This window comes from Falco rusticolus, chromosome 4, assembly GCF_015220075.1.
Source record: "Falco rusticolus isolate bFalRus1 chromosome 4, bFalRus1.pri, whole genome shotgun sequence".
Taxonomy (NCBI): domain Eukaryota; kingdom Metazoa; phylum Chordata; class Aves; order Falconiformes; family Falconidae; genus Falco; species Falco rusticolus.
Window position 1 is genome coordinate 97,152,271 of NC_051190.1, and position 26,732 is coordinate 97,179,002.

Genomic DNA, 26,732 nt, shown 5'->3' on the forward strand with positions numbered 1-26,732 from the left:
AAGCTCCCGGGTCGCCATAACTGCCGTTCTGCCCGCCGAGCGGCAGCGGGGTGGGGGTCTCCCCCTTCTTACAGGCGATGCGGGGTGTGCGGCCGTCAGCCTCCCCACGGAAGGCTTTCCCCAGGGAGTAAGGCGCACCGCTGTGGACGTGGCGCCCACTGAGCACCCCGCGTCGCGAGTAACGTCCCCTTCGAGAAGCTGACACTCATGGTAAAACAAAGGGGCAGTGCCGGCTCTCTGTCTGCTCTGTGCCAAGGTAAAAAGCTCCTGAAGGAGGCTGTGGAAATACCCCAGTGCTGGGGAAGGGCTCGCGGAGTGGTAGACCCCGCAAAAAACCCGAGGTTTTTACCTCAGAAAAAGTTCTGAGCGAGGTGCAGTGCCCGGGGCAGGTTGGTGTAGGAGCAGGGAAGAAACCAAATGCTGTCGTGAGGAGAGTGCGGTTGGTGCTGTGCCAGATATCCCTGGGAAAGTAGCATGGAATATATAATTAAAACCTCATACTATATATTAAAAGGTAATTAAGGGGGGATTTTCTGACAGCCTTAATTGAAAGTTTCACAACATTAACCACTTGTTACGTTTCATGCATTTTTGCACAGCTCTTTTATTTTTAAATTTTTAAATTACTTTAAAAGTTGCTGTCTGACTTTGCGCCAGTACTTGCTTGGGTGAGAATGACCTGTGGCTTCCAAGGATTACCCAGTACACTGCTGGAGATTATTCAGGTGCTTCTTGCTCTCCTCTCTGAGACTCCTTGCTCAATTAAACATGCAGTGTCTCTGGCTGTGCCCCCTTGAGCAGGCAATACAACGTAGTGGGAGCAAACCTGAAGAGTGAGAGATGTTCAGGAGGTTTTAGTTGGGGCTAGCTCTGGTCTGGTCCATTAGCAGTTGGAGCTGAGTGGATGCATTTCTGGGATGCATCCCATGGCTTACCTGCATCCAAAAGCAGTCAAGTTTCTGCCGCCAGGGTTGTTGCATGGAGATCACTTACGGCTTCTCAGTGGGGAGAGCCAGCAGTGGAGCCTGACTGAACTGGGAGCCGAGGTTTGGGCAGCTCATCCTCCCTGCTTACCTGAGAGGTGCGCAGGGGCAGGCCTCCTTCTCAGGCCAGGGGAGTGCCAGGCAAAGGCAGTGCCTGTGGAGGAAAGGGGCCTGGTTTAAATGTGCTTTCCAAAGAACACCTGCTAGTGCTGCCATCCAGCGCAGGTGGACCCTTTGTCTGACCTGCAGCGCAGTTCTTGTGTCCTCACATAGCAGATCTTGTTTACATGCAGGCAGCTGTTTTCCAAAGGCTGGAGAAGCCTGGCTCTGGCTTGTTTTTCCTCAGGGAGGGCAGATGGCATCCCCTTGCTTTAAAAAGCACTAGTGCATTCAAACTCCCTTCTCTGACACAAGGCACCAGCGAAGGTTATCAGACGAAAAGCATGCCAGTTGTGGGGCTGGTTTTTTTTAATAAAAGCAAAGCAATGTCTTTTCCTCTAGGCTTATTGTGGTAAATGGATGACATGCGTTGGCTGAAATAAAGCCAGCCGGAGGGAACCACCGGGAATGTAAAAATTCGCACCACATGATTAATGCCCGGTGAGGCCGTAAGCGGCAGACGGAGGGTGTCAAGCGAACTTAACTGCTGCTCTGTCCTTCAGGACGCGGCAGGACTTTGCCTACTTGCAGACCAAAACCACCCGAACTTGTCCGGGGCGCAGAGGCGCGCAGTGAAGCACATCTGTCCCCATGTTTTTAAAAAAAAAAAAAAAAATTTTTTTTTTCCTCAAAACCCGCATTTCCCTCCCCCGCCGCACGCCCGGGACGTAAAGGCGCACCAGGCACCGGCGCGCCCCGGCCGCACGGGGCTCTGCGGCACCCAGGCGGCTGGGCCGACCCCGCCGGGCGCGGCGCCGCCGCCCGCCCCGGGGCCGGGGGACCCCCCGCGCCGCGCCGCGCCCGGCCGCGGGGCGGGGACGGACCGGGCCGGGCCGGGAAGGCCAAGGGGTGCGCGGCCGCCGCCGCCGCTCACTTCCTGGTTCCTCCCGGCGGCCGCCCCACCTCCTCGCCGAGCCAGCGTAAGGGGCGGCGGGGGGAGGGCGGCGGCGGCGGTGGGTGCCGTGCTGTGCCGTGCCGCTGCGCGGGCTCCCCGGGGCGGATGGGGCGCGGCGCCGCGCGGGGCAGCCTTGGCCGGCGGGTCGCTGCGTGGCGGCGTTGGCGGCGTGCGCTCGCGCGGTGCGGGGGTGGCGGCGGCGGCGGGTTGTGCGGCGGACCGGCGGCGGCCTGTGGGGTAGGTGGTGCGGCTGACAGCGCGGAGGGGGCGCCGTGCCGTGCCGTGCCGCGCCGCCCCCGCGCGGGCAGGTGCGTGCTGGCGGGCGGGGGGCGGTGGAAGCGGGCCGTCGTTGCCCGCCGCGGGGGGAGCAGAGCGGAGCGGCGCGGCCCGGCCATCCCACCGCGCCGCCAGGGCTGAGGCGGGGGCCGCGCCCGCCGCCTGCGCCGCGCCGCCAAGCGCGCCCCGAGCAGCCCCTCGCCCGGGGCCCCGGGCAGGCGCCGAGTCGCGTCGCGTCCCGCAGCGGCGTCCCCAGGGGCTGTTGGCATCGGTCGGTAAACGGGAGGTGGGCTCCCGCTCGCCCCTCGCCGCCTTCTGATCCGCCGGCTTCCAGCGCTGGGCTGTAAATACTGTGAGGCTAAATATGTTAAATAATACTGGGCTAAATACGTGATGTAGCTTTGCTCCGGGGGCCGTTCAGAGCAGCGTAATGTCCCTTCGGCAGGAAATTTAAACTCGGAGCCTCCAGCAATTTCGTCGGGGTCCTGTGATCTGTTACTGGGTTGCAGTGATGCAAACGGGGTCCTGTAATCAGCCTGTTAATGCGTTGCGGTGATGAAACGTGCCCGTCAGCGAGCGGCTGGACAGTGGAGCGGACCCTCTGCCTTCAGAGGTGGCCGTGGTCACCGGCGTTTGGCTGCGGCTGTCCGATGGGACCGTAGAGCCGTTGCGACTTCTGCATCGGGAGTGATCTGTGTTGAAACCATGGCGCTGCACTGTGGCGGGTTTAGTTGGAATGGATGGAGAGTTATATGTTAATAGGAAGTAATCTGGTCTGTTTTTAAACAGCAGCGTCCAAGTATTACTGGAGTGCTTCTGAAAAGTAATTTTTGAGAAGAAGCAGGAGCTCATGATGGCTCATTAAAAAACAGTTTTCAAGAAAACAGGCTTGGGGGAGGAGGAGGCAGCAGTCTGGTCTCTGATGGCCTCTCCTGCTGCGTGCATGCCAGTGAGGGATGCCAGGTGGACACCAGAGCTTGTTTAGATTTCTTTCCTTTGGTCTTGATTCAGAAAAGATAAACTAAGTTTTTTAGCATGCAACAGAGAGATGGTGTCCCAGGCTCCTGACACAGCAGAGGTGTGTGTGCAATGTCAGATCTGTAGGAATGGGGCCCACATTCAGATGGTTGCTCTGATACAGTGGAATCACAGAGAAGGGACTGGCAGGGTGCAGTGAATGGTGGCATAGTTAGGCTTTAGTGAGTACCATGTTTTTCTTCGCTTAGTAAAAGCAATAAACAAGTCTTTTGTATAGCGTTACAGGCGTTTTGGTGATAAGAGTCAGTATAAGGGGAGCCACATTATTCATATATCTTTAAAAAATATAGTTCTTCAGCATGCAGTACAGATCAGTACTTCAAACACTATGGTTCTGTCAGCGTAGCAATTAATGCTGCCTCACTGATGCAATAGTGTTTGCCGTTCCAATGGGAGCTGCTTGTGGTAGTAGGTTTTGGCTGACTGAAGGCTCATTGAGATTTAGAAGGTGCAACCCAGAAGCTCTGTGTGGTTATAGGTTTGTAAAAGGACAAATGTAAGGTCTGTCTAAAAGCTAAAATGTTTGTTGTGACATTTAACACCTGTTGGGTGTTTTTGTTATGTTTCTGTTTCCTTTTTAGCTTTCATTTTAGGTGGTATAGTCACAGAGTGTGTATTTAACTTTGAAATTGTTTGGTATTAGGCAAAAATATAAAAATTTATTTAACCCTACTGTTGAGACCAGGTTGCAAGAAGACGAATGCTTAATGCCTCAGCAGATGCCGGTCTGCTGTACCCAAGCAGTTGCGAGTCCTTTTGGGGCAGTTTCCTTTATGTCAGCAAAGGGAAGCAACTCAGTCTTCAGCAGTATGTGTGTAGCCTGGGCAATGGTAACTCAGCTTTGGTGAATCTCTTATCTAATTCTTTGGTGAATTTCTTACCTAGTATGAATTTACTTTTCTTGTTGGGTGGGTTGCTGTGTATCTCCAACTGAACAGGAGCTAGCAGTGTTGCATAGTCAAGGCAGTTTAAACCCATGTGTGCATTATTTCAGGAAAACTTGCTCGTGGAGCCATGAAGCTTGCTTGTGCAGGCAGTTCTCATACATCTGTGATGGGGTTTCTCTTCTGTAGAGGAGACTACAAGGGTAGGTGATGAGCACCCACAGTGGTGTTGGTCTGAAAATGGTATGGCTGTAGCTCAGCTAGTCTCTGCAGGTGTTGATTGATTGAGCTCGAAGTTTTCTCTGGTCTCTCTGCAGTGTAGACATGAACTTTTTTTAGGGTGATAAACTGTATTCCAGAATATCTGCCTTCCTGAGAGAAGACAGCAGGTAATATAAAATACAACAAGATTGAAAAAGTTGTTGGCAGTTTTTATTTTCCTTGTTCTGTGCTTAGCTCATTGGAGCAAACCAGATGTGAACAATGGTACCCAGAAGACCATATTTTACTTGTGCATGTAACTAATCTGGAACTTAAGGCTGCATTAGAAAAAATGAGAAGTTAAAGCTTTCCTAATTAAAGCTGCATATTTCCTGGGTTGTGCAGACAATAAGAAAAAACAGCCTGTAACTTGACTGGAACTGCAGTGCAGCAAGTCTGCCAGTAACACTTCACACATTGTCCTTTTGAGAGGGAGTCCAAAAGAGCCAGCCAGCTTGCCTCTGCAGGCAGTGGGTGCCAAAGACCTCCTCATACAGCAGTAGTTCCCAGCTAGAGAGGAGCAACACGTTACAGGCAAGGTGCAGCTAAGGTACTGGCGCTTACTCCACAGGAGCACTGGCAGCTTAATTCTCCTTTCACCTGCTTCTGGCTGTGCCCAGAGGATGGGGTGTGCTTGGGAATGCTTCTGGAGACTGAAGATAGATTTAGCTAGGCTTATAGCCCCTTACCTGTTCACTCCACCAGGTTACAAGGTGACCATACAGGACTGGTGCTGTTATGGGACGGAATAGGAGTGCAAGAAGGAGAAAAAAAAGAACAGAAAAAACCCACCAGCCTAAAGCCGAGAATAGAGATGGAAAAGTCAGGAAGTGAGAAGGAAGGTTACAGCAGCAGAAAGATGTTGGGAGCTGCTGTTCCAAACCTGTAAAAGTAAGTAAAACAGGGACACAGAAAACTGAGTGTTAATACCCGTGGACAACAGAGGAATGTTGAATGGGAGGAAACACAAGGCCCTTGTTGATGTTTTTGCTGCTGGATTGGTGGTAGATAGCATGTTTGTGACGTTCAGCTGTGAGTTTTGCAATAATGAACTGACAGGGGTGACCAGTCTTAAACTTGGTGCAGTGTGCAGAAGTTAAAACAAATGGGCTCGAGTTGAAACAGTAAGAGTGAATAAAGGTAGTGTGAAGTACTATGCTATTTAAAAACACAAAAAAACCCAACCCCAAGACAATGAAACATGTACAGGCCTAGTGGGAAGGCAGTAGTACCATACCATAGATACAGAAAAGGCTATAGCAGGGTGATAAAGGGAGATAGCAATGTGATATACATCTTTGTTCTTTGCAATGACTACTTGAATTACTCATGTCCAATATAGCGTAGAACAGCTAAGCAGCATGCTATGTATATTGCAGTTAGTCTGGTGTCCAATTCTTGGTATTTCGAAGGATAATGAAGTTAATGTTTACACACAGAAATTTTATTTTTTTAAATGGAGACAGGGATCCCTTGTGCTTGCTAATGCAACAGTGAGCAAAACAAGAAATACTTTGTTTGCCAAGTCAGGAGTTCTTTACTACATCTCAAAAGCTTTAACATCCAGCAACTTTGAACCTTCAGGTTTTTCCAGTTCTCTGAAGTAGCAGCATAGGATTCTTCTAGGCTAACACTTAACATCACAAAGGTGTGGATCATGACAGTTGTGATTTTAACTTCAGTCCTTTTTTCGGGATAGAGGTGATGATTTTTTGGTCCCTGTTTTAATGTATGCCCTGTGTATTTTCTGTATTTGGTTTAGGTACCTGCTTAGGTGTAGTATTTAGATTTAAAATCTAAATGCCTTACAGCTTTCATACCTGTATCTCCCCTACCACTATGTGGTAGAGAAGTGTAGGCTACAAGTGGGGGGAGAAAATACGGAGAGTCTGAGTGACTTGTTCATGCTTGTGAAGGTGGGGGCTGTAACAGAAGCAGGTGAGAGCCAAATCCTGGGTTAGACCATCTGAATGAAAAGGTATGTCTGATAGTTAAAGTGCTCTTTCTGCCTTGGAAGATAATATTCAGAATATTTTTTTCTTAGACTAGGATGGTTCTGCCAACTTTAAAGCTATGACTCTTTTGTGCTTCTCTGGAAAATATATTCCTTATACTGTGAAAGCAGTGTAGTTTTTAAAATAGATGCTAAAAATAATGCTAGTTGTATAGACAAACCTTCCCTCTTTCGTTTTTATCTTTCCTTTTCTCTTTTTTCTTGAAGTTGTTACAGGGCAAATTGAGGATTTAAATTCCCTTGATCCAGTGGTTTGCTGTTTTAAGTCCTAAGTCAGCATCAAAATCGAAGAGCTGTCTAGAAGACCAGGACTGCTTCTCCTCTTTTGTCTTCTTCTCTTTTGTCTCTTATAAGGCTGTCTCTTCAGGATAACTGCGGTGCTGTGGGATAGCATGACACATGGGTGAAAGTGATCCCCATTTGTTGTTTCCTGTTTCCCAGTGCAGTCCCATCTGCAAGATTGTCCTTTCCATGCTTATTCCAGCTAGGTGGCAATGCTACAAAGCTCATTTGTATTTATATGTTCAGGATTAATATTTCTCTTTTTACATAGGTTAAGTAGCTCATGTGTATTTAGCCTTTTGAGAAACTGTTAGATTGAAGTGACAGAATTTCACTGTTGCCCTTGCAGCTCGGATAGTTAAAAAATTACCCTAAGTTATTTTGTAATGGTTCACACTTAATGACAGTTTTATAAAGTACGTTCAGTCTCTGATCAAAAGCTTACTAAGATCACTGACTTTGTGGTCAGACCAAGTCAGATCCAAGTCTGACCTTAGTTTCTGTTGCCCTTGTGACCTGTGTCCTGTTCCTAGATGTTGCCCCATTTTTGTCACATAGTGGTCCAGTGTTTATGTACCTTGGACAGTAACTACATTGTCTGTCTCCTCTCCGCTGTGCAGACTGGCAGCTGACAGGCCTTGTAGGTGGGAGTGCAGTCACTTCACTTACCAGACAGACGCTTAAGTCGGTCGTTATTGAATTATAATTTATTTATACAATACATATCCATTAGTTAAACAGAAATTATGTAGACATTAACCAGGAAGCTGTTAAGGTTGCATACCACAAACGTGTTTTCAGTTGAGAAAATGCGGCCTTACTTGCAGTCCTACCAATGGAATTCCTCTGGCACTGTTGAAGTTGCTTCTTGTTTACACTGATGTAAATGGGAGGAGAATTGTGGGGCTTATGCCTTATATGGCTGCATCTCTTTTGAGCCTGTCACCCTCAGCCCGATCCAGGCCCTCAGGATGGAGTTTCTAGACCTGACAGATGTCTTTGAGGTAATTTCCACCTCCCCATGCTCTCCTTAGGGAGACATTTCCTGTATGTATTCATACTCCTGTTCAAATACATTCTTCAGAAATGCACTACTTCAGTAAATCTTCCTCTCTAATGAGATGCTTCTAATAAAAATAATAAAAGTATTTTAGTGTGATCTGTTTTTCTTTAAGGTGTTGTTCACTCATGGCCTCTTCAAAATAATTAAAAATAAGAAATAAATTATGATTCACTGAAATATTTAATGATGTGAACGGTTTTCTAAACTGTGACTATAAAACAGCATTGTAATATAGCCACTTATTCCCTTCATGTATGGAAAACTGTTATAACTGGGTTACCATCTGGTTTTGTGTGCTCTTTCCCCCTTTTCATGGCAGATAATCCAAGCCTGTGCATTTAGCCTCAGAAAACACAAATTTGTTTTAAGGCTTGTAATTTTTAAAGATTATTTTAAATGGATTTAATAGAATTCACATTCTTATCTCTGTATACCATTTTTCTTCAGTGTGGAAACTGAAGCTGTTGAAATTGCATGACAAGTAGCCAAATGTTTCAGGGGGACCAGAGGTGTTTGAGCCTCTTGCTAAAAGCAAATGTGTAGCTGTTAATGTAGTAGTTGGGCTGAAACTGTGCTCCTTAATGTGGCCTGAATTTCCGGAAGAAAATGGAAAATTACCTGTGTTAGGTATAATTCTGTTACCTGCTCCTAGGGTGGCTGGAATAGGGCTAGCAGTACTGACTGCCCTGTGACATTTTGATCTGAGTCAAGTGTCCTGTCAGCACAGTGTTAAACTCCGTGCTTTATCCGTCCCTATTGCTTTTGCCATTTTCATAGGAGAGGAGGAGGTTTTGACCCGATTGGGTTTGGGGTTGTTTTTATTTGTTTTTTGTTTGATTGTTGGGTTTTTTTTAACCATGTGTGGAGTCCTGAAAATATTCCAATGGAAGTACAACTCTCTATAGCAAATTTAAGCCTGCTAATAATATGCTTTCTTTTTTTAGCTGCCTTTCACCGACCTGTTAAAAATGTCCCATTGACCCTTCAGGGTTTTGTAAACCGGGGGTTGGAAATTGCCATGCTGGTGGATATCTGGATGAATCTGCAGGAGACTGCCAAAGATTCTTAGCATAGCTGGACTGTTTTGTTCCACTCCTGCTGATCAGATAAAGCTTTTTAGGCCTTGCAGGAGCCATTAGGAAAAAAATATATGAATGCTATAAATATTTCCTTATTATCCCTGGTAGAACTTGCTTTCGCAAGTTTTGACAGGCTTGTTGTCAAGATTTGAGCTGTATTGAAAGCATGGCAGGAGAAGCATAGGTAAATATCCTATTAGTTAGAAAGCACACTTCCTTTCACTTCTGTTGCAAAGGAAGATTAAGTGTGTAGTGTTTTAATTCAATGCAGTTTTACATACAGAAAAACGAAATTAACTTCAAAATGACATCTCTTGCAGGTTCTAGCTAGCTAGCTAGCTATGTGGAGTTTGTTGGTTTTATTTAAAAGGACATCCTGTCCTGTGGATCTAGATTGGCTAGTTTAGCTGTCATGAGTATAACGTGACTGGTTATGTACATTTTCTTCCTTTTGTGATAAAAAGTTAACTTTAGTGTTGTTTGTAAGCTCTCAAAATACTGTTGATGAACTCTGTATGTCATAGAAGCTGCTCCAGAGCATCTCTTTAAAGCTTGTAGTAACTCAAACTAAAAACCTCAGAAAATGCCCATGATCTGCCCTGATCCCATTTCCACCCCTGACCCCCAGTTGTTTTCACATAATTGGCAGAACTTGAAATTCCCTTAGCTCATACCACAAAATGTAACCCTCTTCCCAAACTTCAATGTTAGTGGACTTACAATAGAGGAAATGGTTGCAGTGTACATGGTAATACTGTAGTTTTGCAAGTCATACCTGTGTGCTTGACATCACTAGCATGAATAATTACATGAAAATCAGTGGGGTGATGATGATGATGGCATTAAACTTGGTGTAAGTTTTATAACATCAGAACCTCAGGTAGCTTTCAGGTACACATTGGGTGAAGGCTCACATCATTCGTTAGTTCATTCTTAACACATTCTTTGGCAGTTGCAGGCCATTAAAAAAACGTTTTTGACAGGGCATATGGCAGGTCAAAAGACAGTTACTTGATTTATGTAGGGTGTAATAGCATATTTTAGGTGTTCATTGTAGGAGGAAGTTGATTTTATTTACATTTCTAATTTGTGTATTACCTGTTATTTTATTATTTGCGTAATACCCAGTGCCTTCCAGATAAAAAAGAAGAGGTCTTTGCTCTGACATGTTGTTAAGCTAAATGGATGTGTGTGTCATCACACTTACCTAGTGGCCTCTCTTGTAGCCTGACACCATGATTAAGTCCGTAAGCCCTTTGCCTTCATTGTTTACCTATTGTTTGCTCCAGAGCAGGAGGGACTGACACATTGCACCTGTGTGCTATAAATTAAGCTCATATGCAGCATGGTTGCAGGGCAGACCAGTTAGGGCAAGTTACTACTTCCTCCCCTCTCCAGTCTTTTTTTTTTTTTTTGGTTTGTTTGTTATTATTTATATGAAGATACTAGGTTGGACAACATAAACAAAAATAGATGTTTGTGTATGTAGGAACAAGGAATTAAAAAGAAAACTAACTGGGTCATGTAGAAGAGCAGCTGAAACTCTGAACTCCTGTAAGTTGACTCAAGATAATGTACGCTAAACCACATATGTATTTCTCAAATAATGAATGGTGTTTATGTACTGATTTTTCATTTTGTTGCCTGATGATGCCTCTAAAGCAAGCATTAAATAACAAAGTGCATTAAATAACCAATTTGTCTTAATTGGAGGCCTGTGCTCTATCCTCTTAACTGCTTCTTTATTGCACTGCAGAAATGAGTCCCCCGACTTTCAGACTGAGGTGCCTCAAGGCTCCTTCCAGTTTCTCCTTAGTTACACAGCAATAGCTTCCCCCGCCCCAATTTAGCTCAATAATACTACTGAGAGAGAGCACAAGAACTCTTACTGGAGGGAAACCACTTCCTGCATTTGCAAAAGAGATGAATTTTTATTTGACTGCTGAAATGTGCTGTTCAGGACTAAACCCACAGTTTTAATCACTGTGTATTTGTCTGGCTTTCAGTAAGTTTCTACTAATACTGACCTTAAGGTGACTTGTCAGACTAATTCCTCTGTTAAATAGGAGTTTGCTTTTCCTGTCAGTGTTCCATTCCTTTGTTTTGGGAAACAAAACTGCAGGGGGGAAAAAAAAGGGTCAGAGTCTAGGCAAAATATCCTCAGTCTGTGTTCAGGACTATCCCAACTTGTTACTGCCCCTGATGTGTCAAGTCTAAGACTTCCTTTTGAAAATCAAAAACCTAAATTACTGTTTTCTTTCTTATTTTTTAATGCAATGTGATGTTACTGTCAACACAGTTGTCAGGCATGAGTTTTTAATTATGCCAGCTTTAATTTGAGCTGCAAACCAACATAACAATTCCAGTAAGATTAGTAGTAGTGAAGGTTAACCTGTTTCCTTGGGGAGGGGAGGGATTGAGTCTTTTTAATACTTGTTAAGTCTGTGTGAATGTATGAATATATAAGTTTCCTTACAGAAATTGTGGAAAAATTGGGGAAAAGGTATGGATTTACTAGTACATATAGATTTGTCTGAATTTATACCACCAGATTGTAAGGGTAGTCACTGTTTCTGAAAATTATGTAGTTTGTCTCCCTAAGTGTCAGGAGTCATGAGACTAAATTATAGCTGTGGTTAAAATACAAAGTAATTACAGTGTGGTATGTGAATTTTGTGAATGGGGAGGAGAGGTTTCTTTGTGGTGTTGTTTTTTTTCTTGCTAAAGTAAATGAGATCCTCGTGCGCATTTTAATCTTGATTTTTCTATTCTGTGTGATGTATGTATAAATATAAGGCTGATATTACATGATACGATAAATACAATTATTTAACATTAATCCATGTGACTCTTCAGATTAATAAAATATCTTAAACTCTCTCACTTAGCAGCACACTAAATGCTCAAAGCTGAAATGTAAGAAAATACCTGATTCTCCTAGTTTAGTTTTCTAACATAACTATATAGATATTATCATAAATGGTCTGCTTCATCCACTTCAGTGCACTTAGAAACTTTGTGCTCCTGGCTTTTGCCTCTCACTGTGGCAATAGCAGTTCCAGTCACCTCTTCCATGTAACTTGCACTAATGCGACAAGCTCATCACTTCTGTGCTTGGATGTAATTAATCATCCTGCTCATTAATAATCTTAATTTTTGGCTGTGAAAGACTAATTGCCCTCTTATGAATTTTGTCCTCTTGAAATAACAGCTAAGAAGCAAACTGTCATCTCCTTCCCTGTCTAGGTAGGTGTAATAGCGTCTCCATTTAGGTTGGGGTTATGCAAAATAGAGCTTTCTCTTGTACTTAACAGAATTTACCTGTAAAAGTTTTGAGAGAATTTTAAGGTCCTAGGTACTTTTGTGATCTTATCACTGTGTTTTCTGTAAAATGTATCCATTTTGTATAGGCAGCAGTGCCACTTTGGTAACAATTAAGCACAGAAAGAGCCTCAGTATGAACTGTTTTGGCGAAAAATCCATTGTGAACAATGTCTTCTTTTCTCTGAATTAGAACTGAAAAATGCACGTGCTTTTTTGCAAAGCACTGAGAATAATCCTTACATGTTGAAATAGAAGGAGGCTGAACCCCCCTTCTGTTCAAGTATATGCAATTCAGTGTATTTGGTAGTAAAGGTATTGTAGCTGATTTTGTAGAAGGTAGGTCTTTATGCAGAGGCTGTAGTGGTTTTGAGCATTTAGAGCGTTGTGCGATTAGTTTGTGAAGAAGTCTTTGGAAGAAGTTGCTGGGTATATAAGAGCCACTTTCAAAGCGTAGCATTCCAGGTGTGCTCTAGCATTGAGCGGTGTATGTTCACAATGCAGATGGATTGATCCCCTGCCAAAATCTTATGAGCACCTTTTTTGTTTTATCAAGTGCCTATGTTTGGTGGAGTTACATTGAAACTATATGCACAGTAAGCACTGTGCATACCTGGAGTAGTACAGTTTCTGGCTCCAAGGTGGACCTTACCCTCTGGGTAGACAAGGTGCCTCCAGAGACAGAGAGGACAGGGAAAGGACATGGCAGCAAATGTCATGTTAGTGCCCTTATTATAGTGGAGTGGAGTTAGTTACCTAGAAGTGCTAAAGGGGGTGGTGCTGTTGAGGGATGGAGCAGAGGTGGTGGGAGAAGCATGGCAAAAGGCCGAAGGAGGAGATGAGAGTGGGAGACGGCTGTTGTTTGGGAAGAGTGTCCTCCAGCCAGGGCTAGAAATTCCTTCCAAGATCTTTGCCTGGATTGCTTCTTCAGCAGTTCCTGCTGTAATTTTGCAGTGGTTTGGTTTTGCACTTTTACCCCAAAGCTGTGGGGCTATAGATAAGGAGAAAGAAACCTCTTCCACTTGCTAAGCTCCCCAGTATGTGTAGGAGAGATGTTTCCCTTCTGCAGGTCCGAAGCAGCAAAAAGGGACCCTGCAACTGTATGACAGGTCTTTCCTTTTTTCCTCCCATGACAGTGTCCAGTTCTTGCTTCAGTTGCTGCTGTGGCAGGGCCTGTTGGCCCCTACCTGATCACTTTCTCTTCGTTAAAATACTTGTTGCCTTTCCTCTGGGGTAGGTGAGAGGTGGGTGGAGGTGGCACGCTGGTAGATTTTATGTGTAATTAAGCAAATCTTAAAAGCACTTAGAGAGTCTTCTGAGTAAGGAGTGTTCTGATAAGCGCAAGAGTCTGGTTTCCAAATCCATTATTTCGTGTTTGATTTATTTAACCTTTTTGCTTTTTCAGCTCACTTTCTGTAATTCGGAATTTCCCACATGATCCCCATGCCATTATGCGAACGGAGGTCTATGTGTCTTGCAAAGCAGTGAACACTGTTTCTGACTTTCTTTCAGATGCAAGTATGGACATAATAGCCTATGATGATTACTCCAGTCCACCACTTCAGAGATATTGAAAGGAAACCTGAATACCTCCAGCCAGAAAAGTGTGTTCCACCTCCTAGCCGCGCTTCCCTGGGAACAATGTGGTTTATTCGAGATGGCTGTGGTATTGCATGTGCTGTCGTTACCTGGATGCTGGTGTTCTATGCCGACTTTGTAGTCCTCCTTGTCATGCTAGTTCCATCAAGAGATTATGTTTATAGCGTCATCAATGGCACACTGTTCAACACCTTGGCTTTCCTCGCTTTGGCTTCACATTTTCGTGCTATGCTGACAGATCCAGTAAGTATATCTCTCTCTGTATGTCTTGGAAAGAAACAGGCGGTGTTTTTCTTGTCTGCTAGATGTTGGGTGACTTAGTTGCCAAGTGAGTGGCAGATTTAAATAACTTTTTTTGTGTCAGCCTGCTGAGTGAGACTGCTGATATGGTATGCTAATTTCTCATCCCACGCGGGTCAGATGCAAAGTCAAGGACACAGCTTTAGATTCCCATTGTGTCAGAAGCTCCTCTTTTTGCACTGGGAAGGAGAGCATTTCTCTCTGACGCTGTATTTTCCCCAGTGGTAGATCTCATGTTTGTGGCTTGTCATGTCTCAGCAAACAGGAAAGCTGGAAAAGCTGGTTTTGGTTGTCTGCCTTGGCAAGTATCGCTTCAGCAGAATGGAACAGAACATGTGTTGTTTTGAAAAGCCATGTTACCATCTCTCATACTAGTGATTTATTTGAGTGTATTGGACCATGCTGAAATAAATACTATGTGAGCATGCTAAGAGCTGACTGTTCTTAGGCAAGTGGGAAGCATCAAAGTTGTAAGATGCCCTTGTATGTCTCCATAGGACATTGCTTTGTGAGAGATCTGGTCTGTTGCTTTCTCGTCTTTCAGCTAGTAAGATACAGTTTAGTATCATGATGCTTATTCTGAGTGGCCTTTGATGGTTTATTTTGCTTAATAACCTCTGGATAGTAGATCCAGTTTAAAACCCCATCTCCACTAGTTAGTGGAAGGGAAAATAAGTTTAGGCTTCTCTTGGCCCTTTTCTCCTGAGTGTTCTTGTTGCTGTTGGGAATGGTGGTGTACCTCTGATACTCTAATTATTCCTTCCAAATGTCATTTTCTACTTGAAACCTTGTTAGGTGCCATTAAAACTTCAGTGGAATCTTTGTTTCTTAGTTTCCAGCTCTCCCAGAAGCCACAGTGCTGCAGAAATTACTTGATTTGGGGTAATTTCACAGTTTATGGTAAAGACTGATGAATTGCATGCTACTGCTGCTGGGCAGAACTGTAAGCAGTAGCTGAGGCTCTGAAACTTCTGGTTATTGGACTCAGGAATAGAGTCCAATAAAATGCAGCAATTTATACATAGTTTGTATCCTAGGGGTTCTTGTTGTTAATTATTTTATGTTGTGTGGCTTTAATGCTGAGGGACCTTCAGGTCGCTGGAATTATTTTGCAGAGTTAGCAGGAACTCTTGTGAAACAAAAGCTGTATTCTGAAGCAGGCTAGGCAAGCAGTGCTGGAGAAGGAGATATGATCTCTATGTAGAGTAATTGGGAAAAGATATGTTAATTCCTAGCGTGCGGTGGGATTTATGTGTGTGGATGGCAAGAGCCAGTGGGCTTTTGTTTTATTTTTTTGTGAGGAAATCAGCTAAACAAAATGGGGGAGGGAAGATAAAGTGAGGGGATGCAGCAACTTGATCTGGCAGGACAATGTGAGTCAGGGATGAGGAAGCTGCCAGGACAAGGAACCAGGGGCATGTCTAGGATCAGAATAAAACAGAAAGCACTGCTGAGGCAATCAAACAGAATGCTTATTATGAATAAATGAATATCTGAATTCTTCAGAATAGATAGTACGTGTCATGCTCTTCAGGAGCTGCTTCCTATGGCTTTTTGCTAAAAACATTCTTAAGGTTTTGAGATTTGTTGTGTACTGAAGAGAGAGAACATGAGTTGTAGCGTTTTGTGGAACTTGGTCTTGATAATTTTTAAATTGGTCAGGCCTGTTGGGATGTTTTTGTGGAAAAACCCAAAGACTGCTCAAGAAAGCCTTATAATACTGGTTTAATGTGCAGTTCTCTCATTGATGTGTATTATTCCTGTTTATTGCTGTTAGGAGGTTGTAGAGGCGTGTTAAAAAGAGACTGTTCCATCAAAAATCTGTTGAAATACTACATCCCTGTTTTTCAATATAAAAGCCTTACATCCACAGAGGTGCATTTGTGCCAGTGTACCAGCACTGATTTCATACAGCCCATTTCATGACTTTGGGGGTGGTGGTGTGTGTTTTTTCTGAGCAAATTTATCGCCTTAGAAAGGCTGGAAACTTGAACTCAGGCTCCTGCAGCAGCAATATGTTACCTGTTTAAAATCACATATCTTAAAGTGGAAATTGCACAGCTAAGAATGTGTTACCTAGTCTTATTCAGGTGGGAGGGTTCTTAGTGTTCACTGTTTGAATGTTAAACCCTAATTTAAATAACAAATACACAATGGAAGCATAGGTATGAATACACGAGGTGTTTACCAGCAACACTTAGTGCACACAATTGTACTTCAAAAGTAGCTGCTTCTACTGGAATAAAACATCTGCGGTTTCCAGTTTTGATATGAAACACTAGCATGATAGATTTTTTGTTAGAGGTGAAGAGAGGGATTACAAGATAGGATTACAAAAGACTAATTGCTTATGTAAGGATTTATGAATATTTAAAAAAAAATCCACCAAAATTAAAGTATGTGGTTCCATATATTATTATATTGGTTTGTGGTTCCATTATGTTATTCCATATATCATTTTAATTTATCTTCTGAATCTTCTTGCTCTTCTTGAAACTGATTGTAGGGAAGTTGTCATTTCTTTCTCTTCCTTCCCCTCCCCGTAGTTTTAAGTCATCCCATTGTTCTTAGCACTTGTAATGTCCACAGGTTAATATTCTGGTTTGTGTTTTTTTACTGCAGGGTGCTGTACCCAAAGGTAATGCCACAAAGGAGTTCATCGAGAGTTTACAGCTGAAGCCAGGACAGGTGGTTTACAAGTGCCCAAAGTGTTGTAGCATCAAACCTGACAGAGCCCACCACTGCAGGTAGAGTCTTTTCTGAGGACTGCTCTTTTATCAAGACTGCAAGAATTATCTAGTGTGCAGTGATCTAAATTGTTATTGAGTCTGAGACTGGAGTGGTTAAATTGAGAGATTGGCAACAGAATTCAGATGCCAATTAGTGGCAGGCATGTTCAAGCTTCTCTGAAGAAATCTCAGGGCCTTTCTGACAAGTTTTCATCTATAGCGGACTGGGGCCACTTCTTGCAAAATGGGAAATACTTAAAATGAATGCTGCCTTGACTCCAGACCTGTAATTGATATTCTGTAAATTTGCATGTAAATGTGACTTAAAAAGAGACATTATATGCTAGAATGCATAGAAATCCATAAAATGTAATGTCTCTGAAAAGGTCAGTGTCCCTTCCGTTTTTTTTGTTCACAAACCCATCTGTCTAACTGTAGCTTCTGTTTAGAAGTGATTTTTAAGTTAAAACTAAAGGTCAGGTAACCATATATATTTTTAAGAGTTCAGACTTCCACATTTCCATTGAGTACTGTGACTTTTTGTGCTTTGTGATAGATCAGTATGCCTACTGATGTGTCATATCCTTTCTTTTTCTGGTAGGATAAACTTCCCTGAAGAGAGTAGTGAGATTTTTAGTACTAAGGGCAGTGAGCAAAAAAAATAACTACTTCCTAAAATTCTGTTCTGCTTTTACAGCAAGCGAAGCTGCTTTCCAGTAAGTAGTTACTGAGTTTGCACTGGTGTCCCTTCCCGATCTACTCAAAAACCAATACGTACTGAGAGACGAGCTCGTACCAGGATTGCTGCTGATTCATGCAGGGGTCTTGTGGAGAGGGGAAATATGTGGTACTGAACAGAGCAGACTTGTTGTGCTGTTTGCATTTTTCATGTTTATTTTCAGAGCTTTAGTTTGCAAATGGGTTTTTTTGTTGTTTTTTTATTTTAATCAAAATCAGGAGTTGGTTATTCAGCAGGAGCAATGTGATCACGCCTATCACTTATTAATGCTACTGTAAAATCCCCTCTGACACTTCTTCAATTATGAATGAAACTTTGAATCTAAAATGCTGTCTTGCTGATGACTCACAGCTTACGTAAATGGAAAAGACACTTTGGCTAAACACAAAACTTTGTCTCCATGGTCCTTTTTTCTATGCTTTAAGATAACTTTTTGGACATTAAGATTTGGGAAACTGATCCGCTGAGCACTAATGCTGTTGAGACTCTTTAGTCAAACTTTTTTTTTCTGGGGTAGGCAAAGCATCAGCAGGAGATGCTGCTAGCTGGTATGTCTGAGTGACCAGGGTGCTTTTTGATTCATATGCTATTTTGTGAGTCCTCCATGCCCAGCAAACTGTTCCTGCCAGCATTTGGGAGCAGGGTGAGAGTGTCTAAGTATGGGCAGCTCCTGCTGCCTACAGTTTTTAGTCTTAGTTGCTGTGTTTCCTTTTCCACCAGCTAGTTTCACATTCAGCCTGTCATCCAAGTGCTTTTGGTACGCATGCATGGAATGAAACCTCTCCTCTCAACCTCAGCTGCCTCCTTCACAGGCGTGGTCTTTGGCTTGACTGCTTCAGGTTGTCCCTCTGGGGAGCTAGGATCTGGGAGCAATTGAAGGGGTTGCTTGGGCATTACCTGTTCCAGAGCCCAAGCAAAGTGTGTGCGCGTGTACAGGCAGTAAATTAGACCACACGGAGGCATCCTCCAGCTTCATACCACCAGCCCTGCCTCCCTCCCTTCCCGCCCCCACCCCTGCTTTTTATACAAAGCATGTCATTATCTGGCAGGTAAATTGTTTTTACTGTGCCAACTGATTTTAGTTCCCACATAGCTCAAAAATCATTTCAAGCTGCTTATTCTAGCAAAATGAGGCTTTTTCTGTTTTCCACTGCACCTGGGGCTGGCAGGTAATAGGGTATCCAGGCCTGCTTGAGGAGAAGCAGCTCCTGATCTGGCCTGAGGCAGGGGCCTGCCTGACTGGCCTTTCATTTAGGATCAGGGCTATAGCAACTCATTTTCGTTTCAGGCATGGCATGCATCCTTGGGGATTACCCCCTTCCAGCATGTAGAGTGAGTGCAAGGCTGTTCTGATGGAGATGCTTTCTATTATTTATTTCATACATGCTCATAAGAACACGTTTATGGTTTTGTTTGAGTTTCCCTTAAGCATTTGGGTGTTGAAGTTTATTGTTTATATTAAGGTCAAAGTATTTTTTTGTTATAAGAAGAAAATAAAACTAGCAGAGCCTTCAGTCCTTTCTGTTTCAATGCTGCTGGAATTGTTCTGGATTTGTTGCTTCCTTTCTGGGTCTATTGTTTGTTTTGGGGTTTTTCTTTTTTCATATTTGATTTCTGTGCTTGTTTGTGCAATGTGGTATCAGGAGACTGCCTTTTGTCTCCTATCATATGAGAAAGCAGCACAGAAAAAGACTTCCTTTATTATGTGAGCTGAAGCAGTTACGAAGCAAGAGAGTGATGTTCAGGCAAAGTAATAATGTTTTAATTATTTGACTTCTAGCCACAATGTGCATGCTGGCAAGAATTTTAATTTTCATAGTCTGGTCTTGTGAAGTGCTTTAACATCTAATTTTACTTTGAATGTATATTGTGGTCCTGTCTTTCTGACTGACTGCCACAGCTGTTTTATGCTAGTATGTGGCTTACCTTGATGTCAAGAATCTTTTCTAATGCTTTATTTTATTTTCTTTTTTGCAATTTCCTGCTACCAGCTAATGTTGGTAAATAAACTTTAGTCTGTTATTTGCAACTGTGAAAAATATGTTTTATTCATTACTACTTTTCACATCTTTCTGGGTTTTACTTCTTTTTAATCTGTGGACATTTTCACAGATAAAAAATATCTGTAATTTAATTTAGTTTTAATCTTTTTGATTTCCGTCTGCCTGAATGTATTGTTCAAACCATATTTTGGCAGAACCACGTGTGTGAGTATTACACTAAGGTGTCTTACTTGGTGTTAATTTTTGCAATGGTGATTTGGTATTGTATGGTTAATTTTGAACAGACATAGTCAAGTGAGCAAACCACAAATACAAATGTGGTGACAAGTAAATTTATTTAGGTTCAAATTTCAGCTCTGATTCTTTCCTTTAATTTCTGTGTCCCCCAAACCCCTGTGAAATCTTCTGTTCCTGGAACGAAATGTGCTATAAATAGACCTGTATTCTTTCAGTGTTTGCAAGAGATGTATTCGGAAAATGGATCATCACTGCCCGTGGGTCAATAACTGTGTAGGAGAGAATAACCAGAAGTACTTTGTACTGTTTACAGTAAGTATTTTGCAAGTGGTGTTTGAGGTTGTCCAGTGAACAGTGCTGAAATGCTGCGTGTAGTCTGAGAAGCAGCTCTGAAGGCTGGCTTTCTCTCCTGTATCAGAAGAATTTTATGGGAAATTTTTGCAGGCTTGTGTTTCACTAAGTAGGTAACACACACAACTCAACAATGGGCAAAAGGCATCACAGGAAGTATTTGCCAAGGTTTTTCAAACCTTGGTTTGTGTTGACAGTTGTTTAGCACTTTTTTCATAATGCAAGTAGTTTATTGTGGCGTTGAGCTCTTTGAGGTGTGGGCCATCCTTTTAGACCATACTGTGTGGCTGGTAGGGTCCCAGGCCATATATAGGTTCCTAAACATTGTGGTTGTGTGAGTACCTGTGGGATCAGATAATAAGAGCTATTGGCACGTCTCAAGCAAGGAGTGGTAAGTCTTCCCCTTTGGCAAGAATTATCCGCCTTTTACTTGCAAGTGGTTTATTTTCGTAGTTGAAAACCAAGGAGGTGTTTGACTTTTTGTACTATATCTGTGACATCATGAGTAAGAAAACGGGAGTGTGAACTTGAATACTACATATTTCTGGAAGGGTTGAAATCTGTTTCATCAAAGCAAATATCCCGTGGGAGTAGCATGAACATTACAAGGCTGAGTTTCAGTGATGCTCTGTTTTATTAATAAACCTTTCGAGACGTCTGTAGGTTCGAGGAAGAATGTTCTTGTATTACCAGGTAACAAGAGGGAGATTTTCTGTTAAATGGAGAGGCTTACAGTTCTGTGGTGTGATTTATTAGAATGTGGGTTACAGAACAAAACAAATCCCACTTCTTTCCCTTGAGCAAATGTCTTTTCACCACGAGAGTGAGCCAGGTGTTTTAATCCTATCAAAATGGTTTCTGTTTCTGTTTAAACTGACATCTACTTTCAAGCAGGCTATATTAAGCACTTAGTGTAGTTGAGAGAAACAAAATAAGGGTTGCTGGTTTAATTCTTGGTTATTCTTTTTGAGACCTAAGGAGGTGAAAGAATGGCAGCATGCTCAACTTGGAAGGAAAACCAAAATACTTTCCTGTCACCTTTTACTGCCTCCACAGGGGTTTCTTGTAACAAAATCTCTCTCACATCTTGTATCTGCCAATCTTTGTCAGAGTCTGAGGTTCAGGAGAGTGATCTTTTTTAGCCCTGTCTTGGTGAATTGTAGTGTATGTGTAGCTTTGCATATAATTTAAAGCTTTTTGTTACAAAGCCAAGACCTAATTTAAACCAAAAAGGATTAAGTACAAAGTATTAAAGCTCGAGAGAAATTTTCCATGCCAGTGTCTGCCTCAGGGAAAAATACTTACTTAAAAAAAAATTAAAAAATCATTTTACTGAAACTCAAGCTGGAAAGTGGGTGAAGTATATTTTGTGGTTAAATTAGCTGTTGTGGGAAACTATAGTGCTCTCAAGTAAGGATGTAAGCTTTGACAATATGATACCTCAGTGTCAGGGTGTTGCTGTGCTCTGGAAGTTGTGCTCTATTGGGTAGAGATAAGGACAGTAAACTTCGTGGAAAGCTGCGCTGGGACACAGGGTTTTGTGTCCAGCTCGGCTTTGAATTAAGCCACCTCCTTCCTGTTCCATCAGAGCTATTAGTAAGGCCAGAGTAAGTCAGTGTAATCTTTGCCTTTGCCAGCTTCAGGGCGTTTTTTTAGGGGGGAAGGGAGGGTTTGTGGGGTTGTTAGGATTTTTTTTAACTCTTAATACTTTGCTTTATTTAAGGTGTTTGGAAAATCAGGCACTCTGGTCTTTAAACTTACCCGATACCTGTATTACATGCTTTATTTTTCAGATGTATATAGCACTGATTTCCTTGCATGCTCTAATTATGGTGGGATTTCACTTCTTGTATTGCTTTGAGGAGGACTGGACAAGTGAGTACTAACAAAATACCTCATTAAAATACCGTATTAGCCTATAAATAAGACTTACAATGTAGTTTGTTTGTAAGACAACCAACCTCTTCCTTTTATGCTGATTTCAGAAGAATGCTATCAGGGCTGTGCTATTATTTTTTTTTTTTTTTTTTTTTTTTTTTAATGATCAATCCTGGAACTTCCTAATTCTTTCTGACCTGCTGGGATGTCTGTCCTGAAAAGTCCTGTTTCAGCTTAAGCCTGATAACTGCCTAGGGAGAAGCTGAGATCTAGGGACACCTAGATAGTATGTGTGCAATAACCTACTGTTGACATGAGCGCAGCACTAATTTCCTGAATGCCAGCACAAGATAAGAAGAATGTGTATGCTTTTTTAAAAAGGGTGATGTGAATCATTCTTGCAAGACTGCCAGGAAAACATGCTAACTCTGATCCAAAAATCCACCCTTACAAGAACAAACAATTCCTTTTCACACACACACCAAAAAAAACCCCAACCCAAACAAGCAAAAAAAAAAAAAAAAGCCCAATGCTCACTGTGGAGCAGCCACTGAGTAAATTTTCACAAAGCCAGCTGAGATATGTGTTTAAAAACACAAATGGATATAGGAAATCCTCTGGGTAATGCTGAGTCAAACAGCAAGCTGTCAAAGAATGTGTGTGCAGATGTATGTTCTGCATGTGGATTTTTCTTGAAGAGCATTAACTTTGTTTTTCTTGGAATTCCAGTTGTATCATTCAATATTATAACTGCTTTTAGTTTATCATACTGCAGAGGATGGGTACATTTGCACATACAAACTGAATTTGATAAGGTTGTTCTGCAGTTCAGAACTTTAAGACAGCTGCCAGCTGTCACTGAGAACATCTGGATTTGACTACAGTGGTTAGGGCCATAGGGGAAGGATACTTCAAAAGTTAGTTTCCTTTGTCCCCTTTCTCAGGGCCTGTTACCTGTTGAGGAGGCACTCTCTCACCTGTCCCAGGTTTAGGTGGCACAACAGAGCTATTATGAGAGATGGATCTGTTGTTCCAGCTACCTTGGATTTGTGCTGATTGTGTTAGCCCCTCATTATGGTGTATCTGTTAAAGCCTAACATCTCATGAGAAAAGTAGGATTTTTTGGTGATACTCATTCTTGGATTTCAGAAAAATGTGGAGATGTTCTGACATTTACACACTCAATGCTGATTTTTGCCCTATAACGTTTTTCTTCATCTTGGTTTTTTCTGCTTCTCTTTTATAGTTACGTTCTCAGACATTTTTTTCAGCTCTTGCTTGAGTTTACACTATGGAGTATGAGGAAAAATAAGATTTTGACTTAATCTGCCCTTCTTTAGGCTATGACTTAGACTAGTTATGAAAGGAAGCATACTCTGGTTTTATGCTACAGAAATAATTTTTCTTGGGTTCTGACCACCAGCTTGAGATTTCTAATGGACTTTATCATTGTGGAAGATCCATTAAGATTAAGGTTTAAGAGAGAAACTGCAGGTGAAATGAGTAGAGTGGAGTCCTAGCCAGTGTGCTGGGGAAACACCTAAGTGGAAAAGAAAGTTGCATTATTCAAGTACTGCAGGGGTGGTTTTAGTTTTGCACTTCAAAAAAAAAAAACAAAAACAACACAAAAACAAAACAAACATGCAGGAATGATCATTTCATTGTTGAATATCCTCAAGAATGTCAGAGCTTTCCTGTGCACCTTTTTGAGAATGGTGATCATGTAATTTGACAGTTTGAGTATGGAAAACTCGTGGCTTAGCAGGTGTTTTGCAGCTACTGCATTACCTGATCTCTTCCAACACTCTTGTTTTCTCTTCACAGAATGCAGTTCCTTCTCTCCACCAACTACAGTGATTCTTCTCATCCTCTTATGTTTTGAGGCTCTCCTATTTCTCATCTTCACCTCGGTTATGTTTGGGACCCAAGTACACTCCATCTGCACTGATGAAACGGTGGGTGTCTCACACGCTCTCTCCTTTACCCTGTCTCTCACTGTTTGTAGAAACAGTGAAGGGCTACAGGGTTTTACCTCGTTGCACAGGGAGTTCAGGTCTGCGTACCCTGTGAGGAAAGATCCAGTGTAATAAACTGTGCTAGGACAGTGCTGGGTTGTGCTCTCTGAAGCTTGCTGGGAGAAGTTGTGTACATCTAGGTATTGGCTGGGATGTTGTGTTGGCGGTACCTCTGATAAGGTAGGCATTGGTAACTGGGATTACTCCATGGAGACTTTTTGTCCCTGTGGACTCGAGAACCTTTTGCCTTTAATGAAGTGCTTTTACATTGGTATTGTCTGAAATTCAGCTGTGTATCCCCTGGTGTCACTATTTACAGCTTTATGTGCTGGAAAGCAAAGATGAGTAGGTGGGGGAGGGAGATATATATATATGTATATATATGCACACACACTTCTTTTAGTCTAGAAGATTTCCAGTTTTAGCTGCTTGTTACACAGCTCAAAAACTCTTGCCAGAGGGAAAAAGAAAAGGGAGTGGAATAGGCTTATGGAAACCTGCTTTGTATAGTCTGCTGCAAAGCCACCATATCATCCCCAATTCAGAGATGTTTGAGTGTGGGAGTCCATAATATATCCCTGCATTTGCCCACGTTCGTAAGGATGGAGCTGGTGACTCCTGGGGATGTTCCCACACTTGTGAATACTGCCAGCCTTCACCAAGCATGCTCAGATATCTGAATTAACTGGAATGGTTGAAGAGAAGTGATAGTCTTAAAAAGAGTGACCACTCTTAGTTCCTCCCCTGCCTCCTTTAGTCTTCTTTCTTGGTCACTTGTTTGCCCATGGCCAGGTGAAGCTAGAATATGTATTTTTGCTGCCATTGGAGAGCTATGACTGTTATAGACTGCAAGAGCTCATTGCTCCTATGTCTTTTGTGCAGTACTGTTTTTTAATGCTTGGCTTCTGCAAGAGGCTGGTGTTCACACTGTGGCTTCTCTGTGTTCAGAGCAAGACTTAAGCTGTTCTTTCTGCTGGGGAGAACCCCAGGAAGAAGTATAATGTCGTACAGAACAACAAGATACTGCTGAGCTTGAGTTTATCAATAGGTGTGTAAATTATCAATGCTGCCTGTGAAATAATCATCTGAATTTCTCAGTCTTTGAAGCCTGTCAAGAATTTTTAGAAGCTGCTTCCTACAGCTGGGTACCCGAATATGTCTCCCGATTTTTCCCTTCTGCTCAGATTCTGGGAACTCATAGATGTTACAGCAACAGTGCCACAATCTAAAATAAAAAATGAAACATGGTCTCCCCTGTTCGGTTGTGAGGCTTCGTTTTTGTTTTCCTTTTTAATATGTACCAATAAGGATTTTGTTCCGTGGATTGTCTCATTGCTGATGTGCTAGCATTGACCTAGCTGTGTCTGGCAAGCAATCTGTTTTGGGCAGAGGATTATTTCCAGGTGAAATTCTTCTTGGTGTGGTCTCTTGCAGTGTTTACTCCACATTCTAGAGACAGGGCTGTGTCTTGCCCTTTCTTACCTTCCTCTTCTAGTCACTGCAAGACCTCATTCCCCATCCTGCGTATGCGCTCCCACCGGGATGGTTCCTTTCTCCCTCAAGGGACCCAGAACCCTAGTGTTTTGCTGTTGTCTCTGGAGGTGACATTTACCAGGGCTCAGCACAACTTTTGCAGCTGACCCATGTTGTGTTGTGCAGAGCTCCCAGAATCGGTAATCTGAGGCATACAGATGTATTACAGAGCATTAATCTGTAGCATGGAAGAGACATGTAGGTCAGGAGAAGCTTACCTTGCAAAAGATCTGAAGTGAAAGAACAGAGTTATCTGCCTGCTGCTGCTGCTACCTGTGGAAGAGTAATGGTCTCCAGTGACTGCACTTCGTTTTGCTTCTGTGGCAACCAGGCCTGGCTTTCCTGGAAGACCAAATTAACTTTGTGGGTTTTAGACACAATACAGATAATTTGTATATTTTTTAAATGATTGACTAGTGAATGTTTCAGCTGATTGCTTGATGGCTTATTTTTGTTCTCCCTCTAACCTTTACTAAACAATGCCAATGATTTCTCTCAAATTGGTATCTTATTAACCCTTTCTCCCTGCTGTCACCCCATGCATGTTTTAGCAGTGATTCTAATGAACATGAACAGGCACCAAGTAGACTCAGCTACACTGAGCCATGGGCACTTCCTGAACTTGCTTGGTGAATCTGGGAGCATTATAGATTATCTTTGGGTTTGTGGGTTTGTTGGGATTTTGGGTTTTCTTTTTTTGTCTGCAAGCTTATAATGGTTTCCTCTACAATTTTCTATCTGGTTTAGCACATACTCTTTTCAGCCATTAAAGCACATACTTTTGTTTGGTTTTAGGTGCTGGGTTTTCTCTTTTTTTGATTGATATCAGAGGCAATTGGATGGCAGGTCTTAAAAGGTTTATGAAGTATGTAGGCCTGAACAAAATGAAAGTAATTTTATTTTCAAGGAATACTTTCTATCCTTAATATTTTTTTTTTAGCATAAAACAATGAGAAGAAAAAGAAAGGCAGTGTAGATGCATTTTTTATTTTCTTACTCCATCCTTTGGATAAGGGGTAACTGAGAGTAGACCTTTCCCCAGAATCAGAACTACAAAATCTGTTTGACTGAAAATGTGATATTTCTGTTTTCA

General features: G+C 42.5%; 1 protein-coding gene and 1 long non-coding RNA gene across 9 annotated transcripts in view; one reads left to right on the forward strand and one right to left on the reverse strand.

Moving 5' to 3' along the window:
* The first annotated feature begins 1 nt into the window (after window position 1).
* ZDHHC3 (zinc finger DHHC-type palmitoyltransferase 3) overlaps window positions 2-26,732 on the forward strand; it is a 36,660-nt gene continuing 9,929 nt past the window's right edge. For 3 of the 7 annotated variants that reach the window (XM_037386370.1, XM_037386375.1, XM_037386377.1), the window contains exons 1-6: window positions 1,947-2,062; window positions 13,768-14,097; window positions 16,777-16,901; window positions 20,078-20,174; window positions 22,007-22,088; window positions 23,916-24,046. In XM_037386370.1, the coding sequence (XP_037242267.1) occupies window positions 13,792-14,097; window positions 16,777-16,901; window positions 20,078-20,174; window positions 22,007-22,088; window positions 23,916-24,046 (741 nt within the window). In that variant the 5' untranslated portion in view covers window positions 1,947-2,062; window positions 13,768-13,791. Of the gene's footprint in view, window positions 257-1,946; window positions 2,063-2,228; window positions 2,275-8,686; window positions 12,181-13,767; window positions 14,098-16,776; window positions 16,902-20,077; window positions 20,175-22,006; window positions 22,089-23,915; window positions 24,047-24,135; window positions 25,194-26,732 lie in introns of those variants that run through there. The other 4 variants (XM_037386376.1, XM_037386371.1, XM_037386372.1 and 1 more) reach the window with 4 other exon arrangements.
* LOC119147410 lies at window positions 274-1,853 on the reverse strand. Of its 2 annotated transcripts, XR_005104019.1 has the most exons (4): window positions 1,227-1,853; window positions 936-1,137; window positions 700-826; window positions 274-461 (listed from the first exon to the last, which is right to left on the reverse strand). It is a non-coding gene; the product is annotated as an uncharacterized LOC119147410 (long non-coding RNA). The 2 variants fall into 2 exon arrangements; XR_005104018.1 differs by lacking the exon at window positions 274-461 and having other exon boundaries at window positions 589-826.